Here is a 20,176-nt window from a genome sequence, read left to right as displayed (position 1 = left end):
CCGTGATAATGATAAAAGTCAGCATAGTGAAGAACCGCCATCGTATACCTCTTCAGTCAATTACTCAAGATGAAATATGTTATTATGTATTAGGTTTGGTAACATTGATGAACGTTGACTTTAACAGCTTAAAATCAATGATAGGTAGATATGAATTGAAAAAAAACAACGGTTGAATAGTTCTTGGAAATTATATTGAAATGAAATGAAATTATTACAAATTTAAATCAAGTACCTGTTAAGTACGTAAATGTAATTACCTACCTATTTTTAATACGGTGTCAAGTTCACAATATTCGTTTGGTCAATGTGGTCAAAGACGAATTTCATTTCTTCAGCAGTGCGGATGTAATGCATTTTTCCATCGTTTTGTAAACATGTTTCTATTTCGCCCATTTTCCTTCGACCTTTCTCTAATTTTTGGGTCTTTTTTTTTTTTTTTTTTTTTTTGAAAGATGGAAGATGACTGGAAAATTTTTCGAACTCAAATTCTCCGATTTGAACAAAGCCAAGCTAGATTGAAAGAGCATGTCTTGAAACCCTTGTAACCAAAATTTCAGATACTAAAGTTCATTTTTGGATTTTTTAAAATGGATTTTTGAAAATTTTAAAAATTTTTAAAAAGCTTTTTTAAGGGTAATTTTTAAACTTTGTTATGAATTTCAAAATTTATTGAACAAAGGAACTAATGTATAAAAATAATTTCTTCAATTCACTTCCTACAGTAATTTTGGACCATTCTGGAGTCTCCAGCGATTTTTTAGTTTTCTTCAGGAATTTCAGGTCGCTCTGGAAGGACCAATAATAACCTTAAGCTCCTATAATTTCGGTCGGTGCTGATTGGACACTCTCTCGGCTGTTTCAGGTGGTTACCGTGCGAAATTCTAGGAGTGTGAGTTCAAAATTGAATTTTTGACCAATTTTGTAAACTTCAGAAAAAGTGAAAAAAAAATGGAATTTTCAAATAAGGTGTATACTGAGTAGTTTTTCCAAACCAGATATCGTCTATAGTATTTTCATGATCACCGAACTCGAAAACAATCTCTATTTGACCTTTTCTGAGCCTCCAGCGAGTTTTCAAATTTCTCCAAAAATTTCAAATCGCTCTCGAAGGACCAAAACTGAATTTTAACCCCAAAAATTTTGATCTGTGTTTATAAGACCCTCTCAACGGTTTTTGTTTGTGAATTTGATTTTCTTCGTTTTCCCCTGAATTTACAAATTGGTCAAAAATTTACTCTCAAACTCACACTTCTGGAATTTCGCGATAATAATTACCAAATACAATCTACAGGGTGCTCAATGAGGATCGACCAAAGTTATCGGTGCTGGTCCCTCGAGAGCGATTTGAAATTTCTTGAGAAAATTTCAAAATTTGCTAAAGGTTCCAGAATGGCTCAAATTTTATTAATTTTGAAAAAAATTTGTAAAAAAAAATCTAAAAAATGATGAACTTTTGCAACTGAAATTTTGGTTACGAAGGTTTTAGGACATGCTGTATCTTGGTTTCGTTCAAATCGGGAAATTTTAGATGGCCAAATAACCTGAACAAAGCTCAAGAAAAATTTCAAGTTTTTCGGTCAATATTCAACATCACTGGTGGCGAAAATTTTTAATATTGTTTCACCCATTTTTTTGGTTTAATTGGTCTCTTGACATCTTTTTTATTTTCATCATTGCAATCAAAGAAACCTCAAAGTTCCTTTTTGACAAGTTCCAGAGTTCTCAAAATAATGACTTTTTCTATCAAATGATAATTTTGTGAATTTCTTCTTTCGATGGTGTAATTGAACCAAAAAAAGTAATTATTTTCAACTTCAAGTAATGTGAAAAGTTCCAAGTTTTTCAAATTGTGAGCTCTTGTTGGTGGAAGGAGGAAGGCATTGACCCAAAAAATTTCAATTTTTCTCACATTTTGTTCAGATCATATAATTTTTTGAGTTATTTACAAAGAATTTTAAAATGATTTTCTGACTGAATAACGATTTAATTTTGAATCGATGTTTTAACCATTTAAGGGTAACTTCAAAAATAGTATTTTTTTGGTCGAATTGATGTGGAATGCCCTCTTTACTTTGTCTAGTCATTTGTGAATTTGGGCTGAAAAATGAAAAATTGTCAATATAGTAAACATTATAGTTGGTGATTGAATCGTTGGTTTATAATTGAAAAAATTACCAAAATATAAATCACAAAATTGCTTAGATGAAAACTTATTACTAAACAAAAAGTAGGTACATACATACCTAAGTAATAAATAGAAGATTTAAAAAAAAAAAAGGTGGGTTCATTACGTTCACTCTTATGAAATAATAAATAACAAAATCAATGGCAAATTCGATGAATTTACAAAATTCATCGACATCAGAGATGTATCATGGGCGAGTATCATTGTCATTTAGCTCACTTCCGTTGCCTTTATTGGTACAAATACATAATAAAAAACACCATCACAAAATGCTGAGCATCAAACTTTTTTGAAGAATAGATAGAAGTTAGTTTCAACTTTTTTTTTTTGATTGTTGAAAAGTACTTATCTTCCATATTGTTCATGTGATTGACAAAATAGCACTATAAGAATTACTTAGTGAAATTCAAATTAATTTTTTAATTTTTATTTTGTATAAAATATTTTTTTCCTAGAAACGTGAAAAAGTAAAATTGAAATTAAATCTTTACCTATTGTTCATTTTCTTGTTTTTGTAATCAGGATAAATTTTCTTTTTATCAATATGAAATATGAAACGTTCCCTCGAACATGATTTTTTCTTGTCAATCAATTCAACGAAAAAAATAAGTTATCAGAAACTTGTCAGAAGGATCACTGATAAGGTTCTTTTTTTTCAACATGTTTTTTTTTTAACTCAGCAAAATCGAGAACAACATTTTAAATTGCTTTCTACCTGTCGTTCTCCCATTTCTGTTCTAAATTCCTCACATACATTGGTTCATTTATAAGGTCAAAATTGACCAAGATGCGGATACTAGATATACAAAAATATAAATGCATTACAAATGTATACAAAAATAGTAATTTTTTCATAATCTCAGTCACTCGTAGTTAGTCTTCTTGTCCATTTAGCAGAATCAGGTTGCATCGATGATGAGAAAATGATTATGAAAGCTTATAAGCGATGAAATCATGGCGCAGATTTGATATACCTATTTTTTTTTTAAAAAAAACAAACAGTTGCTTCACGATGACGTTTCTGGTTTGGCTTTGTTTGTTTCATTTTCCAAACAATACACCATCATGACATTATTTTTCCCGCTGAGCTGTCGTTCTGAAACATAAAACGTGAGCAGTTCCGATAAGTTCGGTAATGTGTGTGGTGTGTGCGGATTGAAAATTTACGGGGCACTGATACTGCTGATATGAATACGATATTAATTTGCTATAATAAATCGTCTATGAAATCGCTCTTGTTACGCCAATTTACCATTAAGGGATTCCCTTAAAAGTTGATTTGAGTGATTAGGTAAAGATGATTACCTATTCGATGTATTTTAGAACAAAGAATGCGAGTGTGTATTTGGTATCAGTATTTATTGGGTTCTTTTGATGAACAATCTGGGTGCAAATGATTGGAATCTAAATTGAGATAGTTACCTTTTTTGAATAGTTCAAAATTACTCGGTAAAAATATAACGAATATGAGACCAACGACTGCAGAACCACCGCACATACCCAGCAATATATCCCTGTAGTAACTCGATGCAGTATTGTAGTGTTTCCTGAAAAATACGAATGATACAGTGCTTATTATTTATACAGTTGTGGTTTGGAGAGTATTTATAAAATGATGACTATATGCAATCGAGAATAGATGATTTATAATATTGGAATAGGTTTTGCAATAATGTTTGAATAACTTTTCAGTATTCAATTTTGGTATAGGTAGATAGATGACTATGTTAGTATAGGTAGGTAAAGGTATGCAACATTGTCAAATCTTGCGTACCTATGTAGAACTCTCTCTTTCACATGGTGACATATTTTTTAAAATATTTCTCCTCCACACAAATACAAATACTTACCTTAATGCACCCAATATGCTTATTGCCTATACCTATACCCATATCTACGCTTTTCAATACAATAACACCTAATTGGATATTTGCATAAAGATAAATAATGTAGGTACTAGGTACTGGAGATCTTCTTACAAGTATTGAATAATCATAACGGCAACACCATTTGAAATTTTATCTCCAAAACTCATCATGCCATAAACAAATGCGCCGTGTTTTGTGTGATCACCAATCAGATCTGCAGTTATTCCCAAACTGGTAACTGATACAATAGAACTTGCACATCCTGTAATTTATTCATAAAAACGTTTCAATTCAGTGGTTAATAGAAATAGGCAGTATAAATTAGATCATTGGTAAAGGCATCAGTATCAGCTTCTTTGTGAATTTTTTACTTGAAGAACTGCCAGCTGTGAAGAAATATTTTCCCCTTTTCAATACCAATTCATGTAATGAAAAAAGTAGGTACCTATTGAAGCAGAGATCAGTACCACTTGTTTTGAGAATTCCAAAAATAGATGGTAATAGGGTCAATGGTCATGTACATATGTATTACGTACCTTGCACAAAAAGGATGCACAGGGATGTAAGAAACTACACATATGATCATATGATTGCCAGAATCATCAATAAAATGACTAAATACGAGGGTCATTCAATAAGTAAGTTTCCCTATTTTTTTCTCTTCGGAAACTAATCATACAAAATTCATTCTGTTTGCGGGGAAATGTTTCTGAGGGTGTTTTGGCACTACTGTAAAAATTTCAGCTTGGTGGCGTCATTACAGCGGAATCTGTGGTACAAAAACCATCAACCTACCCCTACAACTCGCCGCCAAGTGTAAAGTGCAAAGTTTGGCCCGTTTATAATGCACTCTTGGTGAAAATGCAGTGGAAATTCTCTGAAATGTTAGTAAAATGTATGGTAAAGATGTTATGAGCATCCAGGATCGGTCACTGATGGGTGAAACTCTTTTAGGAGGGGAGAAAAGAAGGACATGATTTGAAGCACTCTGGACACCCATCTGACTCCATCAATGGCAACTTGATTACAGCAGTTTGCGCCATCCTTAACGCGGATTTCCATATCACTGTGGGTGTTATGCAAGAGATATTGAATGAAGAACATTTCATTTGGTTAGCTTTTCACTATTATCCACAATCAGCTTGAAATGCGTAAGATTTGTGCCAGGTGGGTGCCAAAACAGCTCCTCATACTGCTTGTGCCACTCAAGACCTCCTCAAAAAATAAAATTGAGAAGTTTTTTCACATCCTACACATTCGCCAGATCTCACCCAATCAGATTTCCACTTTTTCTGCCACCTGGAGGTCAAATTTTGATGAGAACGATTCAAAAACGCAACGCAACTCAAGAGCGTCATGCAACATACTTTGAAAAGTTGGTGGCAGAACCCTACCATGCGGGGACAGAAAAGCTGCTGTATGGGTACAGCAAATGCTTGAAATGTGATGGTGATTGCATAGAAAAATTGGAAATTTCTTCAAGTTTATCATATTTTTTTCCCGAACTGTTTTGATAATTTTTTCAATGTTTCCCAGCATAGGGAAACTTACTTATTGAATGACCCTCCTAGTATTCAAGTATTTGTACATATTAGTTTGACACATCAGGTTATTTGGACTGATGATAACTAGAGCTCGGATTTTTATGATTTGTCATATTTTTATTCATCGCAGAAGATCGCGCATATCCTATGGATTTTTGTGAATCATACAATTCTGAGTAAAATGGGCCCAACTTGTTAGCGCATATTTTGCATATTTTGGGCATAAATGCATATAAATGCATATTTTGGACATTTTAAGCGCATATTCGTCATATTTTGGCCATTTTTTTCATTTTTCAGTCATATTTTGGAAATTCTGGCAGAAAAAAATTCTTTTTTGGTAGTACTTTTTATTAAAAACGTAAAAACTTGAAGAAAGATTTTAAAAATTTTTTCATCACATTGAGGTGATTTGTAGTATGTTGAACAAGAATTGATTATTCAAAGCTAGAGATGTGCACTTTTCAGAAAAGTAATTTTGGTGAAATGAAAAGTGAAAAGTTCATTGAAAAGTGTGAAAAGTTATGAAAAGTGTGAAAAGTAAATCGTGTGAATCTCATATTACAGCTCTCTGTAAGAGCTTCAAATTGATGTATTTTTTGACTATCTAAAACACTCAAAAAAACAAAATAATTTTTTTTCATCTTAGTGGTAGTTTTGAGCCTTTCTAGAGCCTCTGACATTTTTGGGTTTTTCAGTTTTGAAAAAATGTTGTGAAAAATATTAAAAATGGGCGCTAAATTGCGAAGGTGGAGGAGTGGAGAGAGTGAAACTTGATATTTGACTTCATCAATGAGGTCAGTGATCTCTGATGAGTAAATTGATTGGTCACTCGCTTTTTTTTTTAGTGAAAACTGAAAAGTGTAATGAAAAGTAGGAACTTTTCTTTTCAACTTTTCATTGAAAGAAAAGTACTTTTCACTTTTCACTTTTCACACTGCACATCTCTATTCAAAGCAAAATTGAAGACTAACCTCTTTTTTTTGAATTTCCTAATTTTCTAGCCTTCCCTTCACCTTTAAAATGAAAAATCCTTTCTATAGATACCCATATTGATGTTGCATAAAAGTGCATATTTTGATGGATAAGAGCATAATTTTGTCATAATTTGAACAAAATAAATGCATATTTTATGCGCATAAAATGATTTTTCAAGTGCATAAAAATCCGAGCTCTAATGATAACATTTTGATTGTACAGAAACAGAAACTCTTGAAAGGTTGGGAAGGTGGAATCACTGCTAATTAGCTAGTAAAAATATGTTGATGAGTGATGAGTTTCTTTTGGTGTGCAGATGACACAAGTTTGACAAGTTGATAGCAAAAGATGTAGCAGAGATGGCAGAAGTGATTCACATGTGAAGATCTCACTCATAGGCAAGAACTTGCATAATGTACGTATTATAGACACTGTACCTGTGCCCTCTGGGTAAGACACCAAACTGCAGGCAACGGGGAAAAGGGACGGTAGTAAAATCTTGTGTCATGCCAATTTCTCCCGCTGGGTGCTTTTGGCTGCGCTATACGTCAGTTTGCAAGCAACGGGGAAGAGGGATGGTAGTGATAGTAGTTGGATGCTCTTGGCTGCGTGCGCAGCGCGCTGTACTTTGCATGGTACTCCCCAGCGGGATAAATTGGCATGACACACATAATTCAGCCAATATGGCCGCTAGTTCGTTGTCTTCCCCCAGGTACAGTGTCTATAGTACGTATTAATGGTGGCCAAAACTAGAGTGAAGTGATGAACATTCACTGCACTGGTGGTGGTGACTTGCCTCAGAGGGAAGCCTTTGACTATACATGGACTGCTATCTCATACATAGATTTCAGGGAATAGTGAAGCCAAAGCAATAGAGGTACTAAATTGGGACATGGGCTCTGAGCATGTGCAAGATTTTGTTGCTACCAGCTTTGCAGTTGTTGGAACGTAGGAAGGTGTTTGTTCCTGTGAGGTTCATGGTGATTGGATGGTGGGAGCAGACTGTGGGTCTGAAATGAGTTTGGGATTGGGTTTTGGTTTTGGTATCAAAATTTATTCATTAAAGGATTGAATTTGTTTTAGTTTTGTTCTTGTAAATTTTTATTGTGGTTTTGGGATTGGTTTCAAGTGTTTCAAGATTGAAAAAAATTGTTTTGATTCTGGGATGAATCAGTTTTGAGATTTTCATTTCAACCCATTTCAAGCCTAAATTAACTCATGAACCCTGCAAGGGGTCTAAAAAATCAAAAATGGGAGGTTTTGATATGAGAAATTTGATGGAGTAATTAGTTTAATCAGGGCTTCAAACCCGAACCCGAACGGGCGAACCCAAACCTGAACCCAAACCCAAACCAAATGATGTGTGAAATTTATACAGATGTGCTTTAGAGGTAAGAGTAGCTGGCAGCTTAAAGTTCTGAAAAAGCTCAGGCATTCCTGTCTACATCATCAATTTTTGTAACTAATCATGATTTCTTTAGTGTGTCCAATCTTGTAGTCAAGTAAACTGCATCATCGTACAAACATTTCACTTCATCCAAATTACGAATGATGTGTGAAATTTATTCAGATGAGCTTTAGATATTTGTGCAACTGAAAGTGAAAAGTCCTGAAAAAGCTCAGGCATGCTTGTATATACATTTTATAATTTTCATAGATTTTTACTTGAGTGAAGTGTATTTTCATATGCAGTACTTGATGTAGGTACTCATATCTCATGTTTTAGCCACTTTTATGAAACCAGTTCATCAAAAATTGAAAAATCACTCTGTACCCCACTGTGTATAACTGTATACCCTTTGTAATTATATTTTGTGAAAGCTTATTAACCCTCGAGCAGTCGCATGCTATTTTCGGCGCACCCTGGTCAAAAGTACCGAAATACTGATTTTGAATATTTTCCGGCGCACCCTGGTCGAAAGTTCCAAAATCGATCTTTTCCGGCGCACCCTGGTCGAAAGTAGTTACCGACATTGATTTTTTTCGGTTCACCCAGATCGAAAGTACCAAAATTAATTTTTTTTGGCCTATCCGAGTGGATAGTGCCTAAATGCTTACTGAAATTAATTTCAAGTTCAATTTTTGAAATGCAACTTGCATTTATTGATTTTACAATTTTTCGGTACTTTTGACCAGGGTGCGCCGGAAAGTGTTCAAAATCAAAATGTCGGTACTTTCGACCAGGGTGCGCCTGAAAATTTTTGAAATCAGACTCATTCATATGCATTCGGTACATTCGACCAGGGTGCGCCGGAAATCCCTTTGCGGAACTTTTGACCAATTTGCGCCTACAGAAGGGTTAACAAATTCATAAAATTAAAAATGGAGGATATTGGCCCGTACTTTACCTATACTTTTTCCTGTTTATGCCCCACCAAAAATGGGACGGGGCTTATCAAGGATTTGCTTTGAATAATTAGGTGCGTGGAATGCAATTACATATATAAGATTACCTCAAATTCGGGCCAATTGGGTATTTTGCTTTTTCATAATTTACAAAGATTTGAAAAAATTTACCCCTCATTTACAAAGTAATTTTGAGGGACAGGGGGGGCATACTACACATTAAAGTGATATTCATGTAAGTCCCATTCAACAAATTAAAAGCATTTTTTTTGGATCACTTCCAGTTTGGTTCAGGCCTTTAAGGGTTAAAACATGTTCAGACAGGTTATGACACATGGTTTCAACACGTTCAAACAGGTTTATACATGTTCAGACATGAAAGGTACTAATGTTAATTTTGTGGGTCATTTCATTAATTGTACCTAATCCACTTTCAAACATGTTGCTACTGCTGATGCCATTACCTTATCCATTTACTAAGACAACTCATTATTACATACCAAACAATATGACCACAATGTAAATCATATACGCCTTGTAAAACGCATCTTGGCCGAAATATATAGGAACACAAGCCAAAATTGCTAGCAACGCGCCGGTAAAATATGCTGGCTGTAATAAATATGTAGGATATTAAACACAGTAGCATTGTTGTAGTAAATCCTAATCTGAAAAGCTTGAATCTCTAGAGCTGTACACTTCATAGATAAGTACTTATGTAGGTTTAACTAAATTGAACACTTACCCGTCTGCCGCAGTTATTATTCAAAGATTTTGTTAATACTGATGTCAAGGAACTACTGATGTACATGATTAATGGAAGCACTGGTAATCTTTGGGCTTCGATGTGTAAATATTCTTCTAAATATAATGGTATAAACACTTGACTCTGATTGACGAACAGCTGAGTCATCATGTAAACTGCCATACTGTGGTATAAAGTTAACTGGCTGAGAACTTTCTTCTTATTAATATCTTTAAAGTTGTCGTTTTTCTCCAGTAAAGTTTCGCCGGTTTTTTCTTCAATTCCGAGATGAAATATTAATGAACAAACGAATCCAACTCCTGCTGCGAATAAAGCTATAGTCTGTGGAATGAAATATAAATTCGATTAGTTTGATATACCTAATGTATCTACTGGTACATAAATCAGAGAATTTCATCAAGAATAGATGAAGGAATTTACCTGGAACTTTTGCCCATCTGCGGAACCAACCACAGCTTCACTTTTGCCATTTCTCAGGAACATCAACCATGTGAATAGATGGGTTACTATGTTTGCAAGAACTGTACAGGAATATCTATACAGAAACAGATGGATTTTATTAATGTATGTATATATGTATAAATGCTCAACATTTTCGGATGAATGTGACATTATTGGAGTTGGGACTTCTTGAAACGAGAAAAGTTACTGATTATTACCTTATTGTCAACAAATTGGTGCGTTCGCTTTGACTAGGAGTTAAATCTGGAACTAACGACAGATGAGACACTTGAACCGATGCCCATCCAAATTGGAATATTATTATGAAAATGGAATAATAACATATCTTGCGTTCGTTGCTCACGTCTCGGAATCCAAAACATGGCGAGAAGATGAAGGGAAACGATGAAATCACGCATAAAGTTCCTGTAACGAAATGAAAATATTTACATTTATAATTCGAGTGTTTATTTGAGGTTTCATATCAGATAGGTACGCTTAAATTAAATGTTTATGGGTTAGGTTATCGCTGAACCTACTATCGGAAGAACGATCATCAATAATATAGGCTGTGATGGAAAATTTTGAGGAATTTTATCGTGAATATTAATCCAAAAATTATCAATATAAACCTACTGGCGGAAGAAGTATGAAACGATTCCCAGTTACACAATAAACAAAATTCAAACAATTTCCCTCTTCATCCCTTTTACCAGAAACCTCTAAAAATGATCCCAATGAACAGTGAAAACAACTCAACCGCCTTATTATCATTTTGATGGACCATTCTCGAAATTTTTTCTCATCGTTATGTGTAGGAATTGAAAACTTGGATCCATCATGACCCCCTCTCTCCCCCCTGGCCCCCATCCGCTCTCCCTTCCTCCTCCTGTCCTACCATATTGAATAGGTATTGATTTTTGGGTAAATAAAACTGAAAAATTATTGAATATAATGTAAATTTTTTTACATTTTGAAAAAGTTAATTTTTTTAGACAAGGTGAGGGTGATATTGACTTGAAAATTTTGAATTTTACCAAATTCACTTGTCGTGAATTTTTTAAGTGGGTATTTTCTTTTTGTTTGCAAAACTTTACGAACATCTCAACCTTGTTTTAATGAAATTTCGCTCGTATTTTGGTTTATAATTTTTGATCCTGTAAAAAATGAAAACATCTGTTCAATTTCCTCGCACTATCAAGTTATTTTATTTTTTTATGGGGGGGGGGGGATTTTCATGTAGTAAAAACGTGAAAAATAGGTCATGAAAAAGTCATGATTTTTTTGTCTGTGAGTTTTGTTAAACACCCTGTCATTTCTATTTGAAGATGTTAGACTTTTTCATGCAATTTTTCTCACATTTTGATACTTTATTCTTCGTTATGTTTCAGTTTTAAATGATTTTTCAACTGTTTTATAGAATTTTGACAGCATTTTATCAAATTTGACTGAAATTTAATTTTTTTTTCATGGAGAGTTTCTGTGATTTTAATGTCTTTACTACTGTTTCTACATCAGTATTTGGGACAAAAATCCATAATTATTGGTTGTAGGTAAAAATGGTAAATTTTCAGGGAAAATTGTTCATAAAAAAGTTGGTATATTTTTTCAGTAGAAGTTTCAGTTTTGGTTTTTGCTCTTCGTTTATTCTTGATAAAAAAAAATGAGCCTCGAAGGAATCATCTACCCAAACTGATGGAGCGTTCGAAGTTGAGCGAGGAGGGACTCTTTTCTAATATTTTTTATTAGACCCTCAAGTATCTTCCCTCACCCCCCCCCCTCAAAAAATCAATACCATAGGTACTTGAAAGTTTCGAATTTTTCAACGCAAAAAAAAATGGATTTTTGGAGAGAAAAAACCTGCAGTTTGATGACTAAATTGGAAAGAAGCAAAATCGCATAGTTAAAAATCTCTCACAGATGAATGTGATTAATTTTCTGGTCAAAGGCTTTATTTTTTTTTAATATTTCGAGCAGTTATTGTTTTTGTTTAATCTTATTTTATAACATGAGTCACATCCTGTATTTTGCATGCTCGATGTGAAATAATAAAAATCTTGAATATAATGACGAGACGACACAAATAGAAGGGATGGGCTTATTACGTATATATTTTTATTTTTGCCTCTCAAAATTATTTTATTTTGCTAATCAAACTTCATTATCAATGTTTATATTTTTCGGCGACGATGTTCCTACGTACATATTAATTATTGAAGTGGTAAATGTTGAGAAATTTCTCAGAATCGAATTATCTAAAAAGTCAGTACGATGTTGACATCTCGAAAGTGTTAGTGTTGATGGGTTCGAGGTCCTAATTCAAGTATTTTGAACACTCATACCTGTTACTTGCCTATCATCTACCAAACTCATCTTGGTGATCCAAAAATTTCTGATTCTTGCGTCAGAATTCTTCTAAATAATCCTATTTTTGAAAAAAAAACCATACCTGTTATGTTGATCCCATTTTGTGTGGTCCCCAAAGTTGGAAAAAATAGAAAAAAATGTTTTGTTGAAAAATTCCCATTTTTATGACCTAATGAAAATCTTTTTGAATCGTCCCCCCGCCTTTTTAGGAACCTTTATCGGTTCCTCAGAAGTATTGGCTCCTTTGTATGGAGGCAGGGGTCCTCACATGTTGGGTAGGATAAAAATAATACATAAAATAAAATTAGGTATCCAAAGATTAGAATGTAAAAACGTATAAAAATTTTATTATTTGATTTTTTTTCTCCATTTTTGACGACTTTGAGAACTTGCCAGTCCGATTTGATTTCAAGTTGGGGGGGGGGGCAAATGAATTTTTCAAAATTACGAGGAACCCTATATCGTACTTGAATATATTAACTCAATACGCCCATCAGAAGATGATTGAATTGGCCCATTTTAAGATGCCCTATCGTTATCAGTATTTCCACACTGAAACATTCGCACTTCCTCACTTTTCCTATCTCTTATCGAGAACTGAGAAGAACACGATAAGTAAATTTTTCTCTCCAGTTTTGATTAGATAGCCTAAATAGTAAATAATAATTTATTTTTTGATACGAACAGGCCCCATTACAGGTGCAAAAAGTAGAAACAAACTCGTAATCTCAAAATATACTTAGCAATTATGTTTGCTCAACCTTAATTTTCATAAAACTTGGTCTCAGCTACCCTAAAGCCTATAAATAAGATTTTCTTCGTACTTACCAATTAAATGCCACGTTTTGCGATGTCCGTACCTACACAACCAGTGTCCGGCTCCTTTATCTGATAAAATTCCAATAATCGGTGTCGCAATCCCATCGGCGATTTGTCCAATAAGCAGTAAAATACCACTGAAGGAACTGGTGAAGTTTAACACGTAATGGAAAAATATCAGCAAATACGAGAACCACATGGAAGCCGTTAGATCGTTGAGAATGTGACCAAATCCATAACTTATCAACACCCTGTGGGATAATTTCTTTTCCGGATTTGCTACCATGGAGTCCATTTTGTCTGTCTTTGCGAGCTAGGAAGGTTTCAATACGCGTTTACTCTCTAAGGAATTTCGCAACTGTCTGTAACATATTAATTAATAATTATACTCGACTATTTGTAACTCAGGTTTGATAATATTGAAATCAGATATGAGATCAAAAGTATAGATTATCAATTAAATCAATCAATCATTCGAAAGTATTATGCTAATTGTTCGAATCAAAATCTTATACATGATAGATCGATATACATCGACCCAAAATAACAAATTGAGTGTTTTATGTTATCATTTCCGATAGGTAGGTCTAGGTAGTTATGTGATTTACCTATTTAGACACAACAAACGTCTCATGCTATGCTCTCATATTGAGCAATAATTTTTCCAACTTGAGAATTTTTTTAATGGAATAGTAACCGGTTAGAAAATTCATTCGTACTCGTACATTCTACAGGTGTTCTCGATTCGATTCTTTTTTGTATCGCGGTTATTAAAATGGCGAATAAAATATTACATAAGGTTGAAAAATAATAGGTTTTTTTTTTGAAAAATCTTCTCAATATTTGTAACGAAACGTTACGTAACTTGAAAACCTGTTTAATTTTCCGCTTAGGTGTAGTAATTTGTTCCCTTTTAATTTTTTGGATACGTTTTTGTATAAGTTATTGCGGATCGAAGGTGTTCTCGAGTAATCATGTGTGTAATGATTCAAATTTTACTCATTTGCATACATTTGGTGTCTATCTGTCTGCTTAGTAATCTCTGTTAAGTGTATTAACGCGAGTTTTTTTTTCTTCCTTCCTTCCTTTCTAATTCCATTTGGTATCTATTGAATTAACTTTTTTTTTTTTTAATTTAACCGCATTAATAAAATGTCAACGTTTTAATTTCGTGGTAATGGGAACTTCTAGATGTTGCAATGTGTAAAATTATGAGCAGGTAGTTGAATTGCTTGGTTTTTTAATCACGAACTATGGAAAATGCAGTCGATTTTTTTCCTATCAAGTGTGAGTCTGATGTATCTACACCTACGTATCGGACTTGGAAGTTCGTATAGAAAAAAAAAAAAAAAAAAAATAGAGAAAGCTTTCTGTTCTGTAGGTTTAGAATTTTCAACACTTTTCCCTATTCTAGGATCAATTATGAATTAGAAAAACTACACAATGATTAAAAATTTTGAACTTGGTCAAACCTACTTATTGAAAAAAAAATAAATGAAAATAATTTCTCAAATAACTGTAGAATTTACTCGTATAATCTGAATTCCTCAAGGAAAAAAGAGACGTCCAATTTTTCGGACACCCTGTAGGTAGGACTTGAGCACATTTAGGAATTAACAAACAATCAAATAAAGATATTGTTGTTATTTCATTGATTATGACGGAAATTGTAAAATATGAATTAATTTTGTTTTAGAATCCATTAATCCGATTTATGATTTAAACTTGAAACGAATTTAAGTAGGTACTTGATGTTTCTTTGAGATAATGTGTGTGTATTATTTGAATTATTACTATTTTGAATGAATCACCTTAACTAAATACTTGCGTATCGATCGGGAAATAGTTTCGTTGTTTTTTTTCCTCATGGATATTTTTTCCTTCATGTGTTAGAAGTGTTGCATAACCGTCGCCTTATTACTTAATACAATAGGAGAGAATAGACTTGTTTGAAATTTTTTACCGAAGGGGAGGCTAATTCGTTTATATTATTATTGCGTCTTTGAAGTGATTTAAAAGCTTTTTGGTTTATGACGTCGTATTTCTCGAAAAATATGGAGTAAGAAGCTTTCATTTTTAGAAATTTTGAAAGAGAAGAAATGGAAAATGACCGGAGAGCTGGTAAATTTGCCAATCGGTGCTGAAAAAAAATATTTCAGAAGGATGTAGAAGAATGGAGGAGGGAATCAGAAGTGATTAAGGAGGTGGGGGGACTCTATTCAGGAAGTCGAAATCAAACATTATCGCAACTTTTGAATTTAGTACGAAATTTCGCTCAATTTTCAGTAGATCGTTCGCACCAATTTAGAAAAAAAAGTATCGATGCAGACCTGATAAAAAATTTCCGAACGGAATTGTCAAAATGAAAAAGTAATGAAATATGGAGACGGAGGCCCTGAAAATGAAAAGTGATCACGATTTTTGAACTCAGCGCGAAATTTCATATTATTTTGACAGGTCGCACCGGTATTTTTCAAAAAGTCCTTGTGGAGCTTCGGAACGGGGGGGGGTTGATGGAGACACGTTGCATTGAAAAATGAACGAGTAGTTGAGGTTACGTGCCTCAAAATACGGATGTTTATACTTATATGAAAATTTGTTCAGTTTTCCCACTTTGATGTGGGTGGGGAAGGGGGAGGGGGGTTTGAGCCCCTCCCGAAGGGTTGAAAAAAGAAAATGATGCCCATTTTTGATTTCAGCGCGAAATTTTAACCTATTTTGATGGGTCACATTCATATTTTTGAATGAGTATTTAAAATTTGAAATTCGTTGGGGGGGGGATCATTTGACAAACCTATTGTACTGGTAACTTTGCGTTGTGCGATTATTTGTGAGCTTATTTTTACGTAGTTGGGTTTGAGATCGTTCCATTTGATAATAATCATGGAATCTTTTAGTTCTTAGTCAAATTTGGGTCAACGAAGTTGCTTCGCCTTCGAAAATGGCCAAAAATGCATAAAAATTGCATTCAAAGTGCAATCAAATGTGCAAGGAGGTATCACAGAAAAAAAATCACAGATTCTTCAAATTTTTAAGGTTTTGTTTATGTCCCTAAAATCACTTTTTCGAGTCCAAGCCTTCTCCCCCCTCCCCCTTAATTGGCCAACACTAAAATATCAAAATTGATTAATGCCTTCAATTTGGATGCATTTTTTGGTTACTGAAAAAAAACAGCTGATCACATTTCAACTATAATCACGTGTGCTGAGGTAAAATTTTGACTTTGGTGAGAAAAATCAAATTTTTAGATGCCTCAATTCCCCCCCTCCCCCTCCCATGCTTATGCGTCCTGTTATCTTGCTTTTGTCCTACTTTTTTGCCAAACTTGTGAAAAAGAAATGATTTTTACCATTTTCAAATTCTACTTTGACATTTTTCATTTGTTCTCCTCTTCCTGAAAAATGATCGGGAACAGCTTTGGTCCCTCTCCATTTTCCTTAAAATGGAATATTTGAAAAAAAATGTCCATCCTGGAAGTCCTGCCTTAGTTTTGCCTTTTCATTTAGCTGTGCTTTTTAGACACCTAGTTGTGCCCTTTTTCTATTTTTTTTTTCAAATCATTAAAATTTCTCATTTATTCTTTCTTTAATTTTTGTTCAAAGTTTTAACTTTTTCAAAAAAAAAAAAAAAAAAATGTTCAATGATGTAAAATTGAAAGAGACCGATTGAAAGTATACTTTGATACCCCCCTTCTCCTCCTCCTCTTCAGCCCTAGAAAACATGTCGTAAAGAATTAAAAAAATGTGCTGGTTATTTTTTAATGTTTTTGCTAAAACCTGATCTTTTTCCATTCATTGTCAACAATTTGATTTTTTTTCTTAAAAGATGATAAAATTGGAAAAAATTTGAAAAGAATTTGGAAAATCCAATCGTCAAGTAATTTTTTAAAAATGTTGACCCTTCCCCCCTCTTCCGTAAAAAATCCTCTTAAAAGTCCTGCTTTTTTACTGTTTTTTTTTTTCATGTTACTCTTCTTGTTAGACACTCTATCATTTCATTTTTTTCATTTTTTGTGCAATTTTTGAATTATTCTTGAAAATTTAGACCCTTTTAAGACTATTTTTGGTTTAGATTGGAAGTTGAAAAAAAAAATTGAGAAAATAAAAAATTAGCCAAATGAATCTATGGTCTCGATGGATATGATATGATTAAAATAACGATGTCGTAGGTGAATTTTTTTTCTCGCTGGGAAAAGGGTGGAGGGGATAACTCTTCAAACTTTCATTACCTACCTCACTTGAATTTCTCACTTACTAGGCCAACTATGAAAATAAGGTTGGAAAAAAATTAAAATCCATTTAAATTTTCGACTCTGCAGACGCTTTATCTCGACTTTTCTAAATTACCTACTCATTTTTCTGCATTTTTTTACGTTTCGTTATCTATGTATTACTTCTTATGCCAGATTATACGCCTATCCTATCCAGATTTAACCAAACGAAAATCGAACTCGTCAGCAAGGTTAATTTAGGTTTTGATGATATTGATAATGATGTTAATCAACGAAGCACACGCATACGAGTAGATACATAATATTTAAGCAGCTATAATCTAAAGGAAATATTAAAACGTAATTAAAATCCTTCCATGTGCATTCGCAGTTTTGTACGATAATAATAACGATGAATGGAAGAAGTCGATAAAAATGCAGGAAATTAAACAAAAATCGAATAGGTATATAATATCGATCTTTCATGGATAAAGCCTTGATTATCACATTACGAGTATGTAAATCCTATAAATGATGAGAGATTGTCTTTAAAAAAAAAAAAAATGTTATTTTTACATTTCGAAACCATGCACGCGACTAAACGTGAAGTTCTATGTAAGCATCAATCTAAACTAATTATTTAATTAAACACTAATCTCGAGTAATTTTAGCTTCGGAGGTGGACATGGACATGTTTTAACAAGATGCTGAAAAAATATCGCGACACAGGATACCTCCAAGTAGGTACTCGTGTACGTAGGTATAAAGTAACAGTGAAATTCGATTGGAGCAAATTTTTCATTCGACGAATACAATTAAAATTTTCACGACAAATTAACTTATATTGTAAACGTGTGTTTAGCATTGAAATAAATTACTACAATTTTTTTCTTTTTTAATTGCTAAATTAGGTCGTAAGTTGACTACGTTTTGTCGTTTAAATTAAAGGATTTCTGTACCGCCGGCGCGGCGCAGGATATTGCTGAAATTTTTAATTGGTTTGTAATTCATCATCTGCAGCCGAATTGTTTTAAATTTCAAGAAAATCTCTATCGTACTTCGTGCGTTTTCCTTTTCCTCGAAAGTAAAAAAAAAAAAAAAAAAAAAAAAAAAGTACACTGATTACTCACCTTTGACAATTATGGAGGATGAATTCAATAAGTGAAAAAAAATCACATCAACAAGTTCTTAAAACAATTGAAAAAAATCTTTGAAAACTTTCGAAACATTTTGCCTTTTTCGATGTAAAAAAAAAACCAACAGATGATACACACAACTCGAGTTCGAAGCGTTCGCGAGGTACCTCTTCCACACTAGTATGGTCGAGAGTATACTGAAAATTTTTCTACTGGTGTATTTCTGGCAGGTGAGTGCATCGATGATAGTACAACGCGGTAAAAAATCATACAAGTGTGTATCTCTATGTACGAGTAAATGTCGTACAATTAATCTATTCGGAAGGAAAATTGATTTTATTCGATGTTCATTTGCTGGCACCATAATTTGTAAATGAACGTGTAAAAAGTAATCGTGCTTTATCCACCAATCGATTACCTCTTTCGAGTTTTCCTTCTCCTCCTGCCCCATGAGCTCGTATTTTTCATCGTCTACAGGAGATAAGATAAATTGGAAAATTCGCATATTTTACGCTATTTTATTACGACGATTAAATTGATTTTTCATTTTATTTGCCCGAGCTGAGGTTTGAAATTACATATTAAACGAAGATCTGATTTGATAACTTGTAAAGGAGTGATCTTCAACAGTGTTGAGTGTGACTTTACGACGTATTATTATTAAGGAAAATGATTTTTTTATTTTGCAATACCTACGATTTAATTACTTCGGTGTATATTCATCTTTGAAATTGTATTTTGTAAATTTTTTATCATTGTTTGCAAATTTCCTTATCTTAGAGTACTCTTTTAAGTACCTACCATCGAGAGAATAATCAATTAAAACGAGTATATAATGTGAAAAGTTAATCGATTAAAATAATTTCATTTACCTGTAAATATTGTAAAAAATTCTATACCATTATATCTTCATTTTTTTTCTTTTTTGAAATTGAAATTAATATTTAAGGTGCCTATCGTGAAGTCGACGATCTCGATCTGACAGTTGTTGATGAAAATTAAAATAAAAAAATATTTCACATTATTTTGTCTTCGAACGTTCTAATTATTATTCAACTTGTGTAACTCAAAATGAACTGAATGAATTTGAGATTAAAGTATTCGAAGATATTTTGTTGAAGAAAGAAAGGTCGAAAGAAAAAGAAAGCACCGAATACCTACTTAGAGTTCGCTAATCTGAAATACGAACTAATTAAACCGTACATATGTTACCATGTTTATCTTCGGTTTATCTCATTCGCAATTTATTTATATAAAATAATAAATAACTTATAAATGAATTTCTTTGTTCCCATCTCAAATCTCAAACACAAAATTAAAAATTTTTAAAAAAGAAAAAAAAATACAAATTAACAAAAAAATGATACTTTTACCTTCGTCGTTATTCGTTGATAATTCTAAATTCCTTCGTAGAAATTCACCGGTTGAAAAAAAATTGATACTAAAAAAAAAAGCTCATAGAGACAAAAAATTCGATACAAAGTTCATCGTAAGTGATTCATCGTGACACATT

At 33.0% G+C, this 20,176-nt stretch overlaps 1 protein-coding gene across 3 annotated transcripts; it reads right to left on the bottom strand.

The window, feature by feature from the left end:
• Positions 1-2,139: 2,139 nt before the first annotated feature.
• Positions 2,140-20,171, bottom strand: LOC135840205 (major facilitator superfamily domain-containing protein 12-like). 3 transcript variants are annotated; one of them, XM_065356613.1, is made up of 9 exons: positions 20,037-20,171; positions 13,327-13,679; positions 10,350-10,557; positions 10,111-10,225; positions 9,670-10,011; positions 9,425-9,536; positions 4,168-4,318; positions 3,611-3,735; positions 2,140-3,284 (listed from the first exon to the last, which is right to left on the bottom strand). In XM_065356613.1, the coding sequence occupies exons 2-9, from the start codon at positions 13,610-13,612 to the stop codon at positions 3,196-3,198; spliced, it is 1,428 nt and encodes a 475-aa protein (XP_065212685.1). In that variant the 5' UTR covers positions 13,613-13,679; positions 20,037-20,171; the 3' UTR covers positions 2,140-3,195. The 3 variants fall into 3 exon arrangements, with proteins under 3 accessions (XP_065212685.1, XP_065212686.1, XP_065212684.1); XM_065356614.1 differs by lacking the exon at positions 20,037-20,171 and adding an exon at positions 19,536-19,746; XM_065356612.1 differs by lacking the exon at positions 20,037-20,171 and adding an exon at positions 18,658-19,026.
• Between the last annotated feature and the right edge of the window lie 5 nt (positions 20,172-20,176).

This window comes from Planococcus citri, chromosome 3 (assembly GCF_950023065.1).
Source record: "Planococcus citri chromosome 3, ihPlaCitr1.1, whole genome shotgun sequence".
Taxonomy (NCBI): Eukaryota; Metazoa; Arthropoda; class Insecta; order Hemiptera; family Pseudococcidae; genus Planococcus; species Planococcus citri.
This window is presented reverse-complemented; position numbering and strand designations above follow the sequence as displayed.

Excerpts from the sequence above, each read along its gene's own strand:
- LOC135840205 (XM_065356613.1), bottom strand. The coding sequence starts at position 13,612 with ATGGACTCCATGGTAGCAAATCCGGAAAAGAAATTATCCCACAGGGTG. Across the intron at positions 4,319-9,424 it reads CATTGTGGTCATATTGTTTG|GATGTGCAAGTTCTATTGTA; the intron begins GTATGTAATAAT and ends AATAAATTACAG. Across the intron at positions 3,285-3,610 it reads TTTTGAACTATTCAAAAAAG|AACGACAGCTCAGCGGGAAA; the intron begins GTAACTATCTCA and ends TTTATGTTTCAG.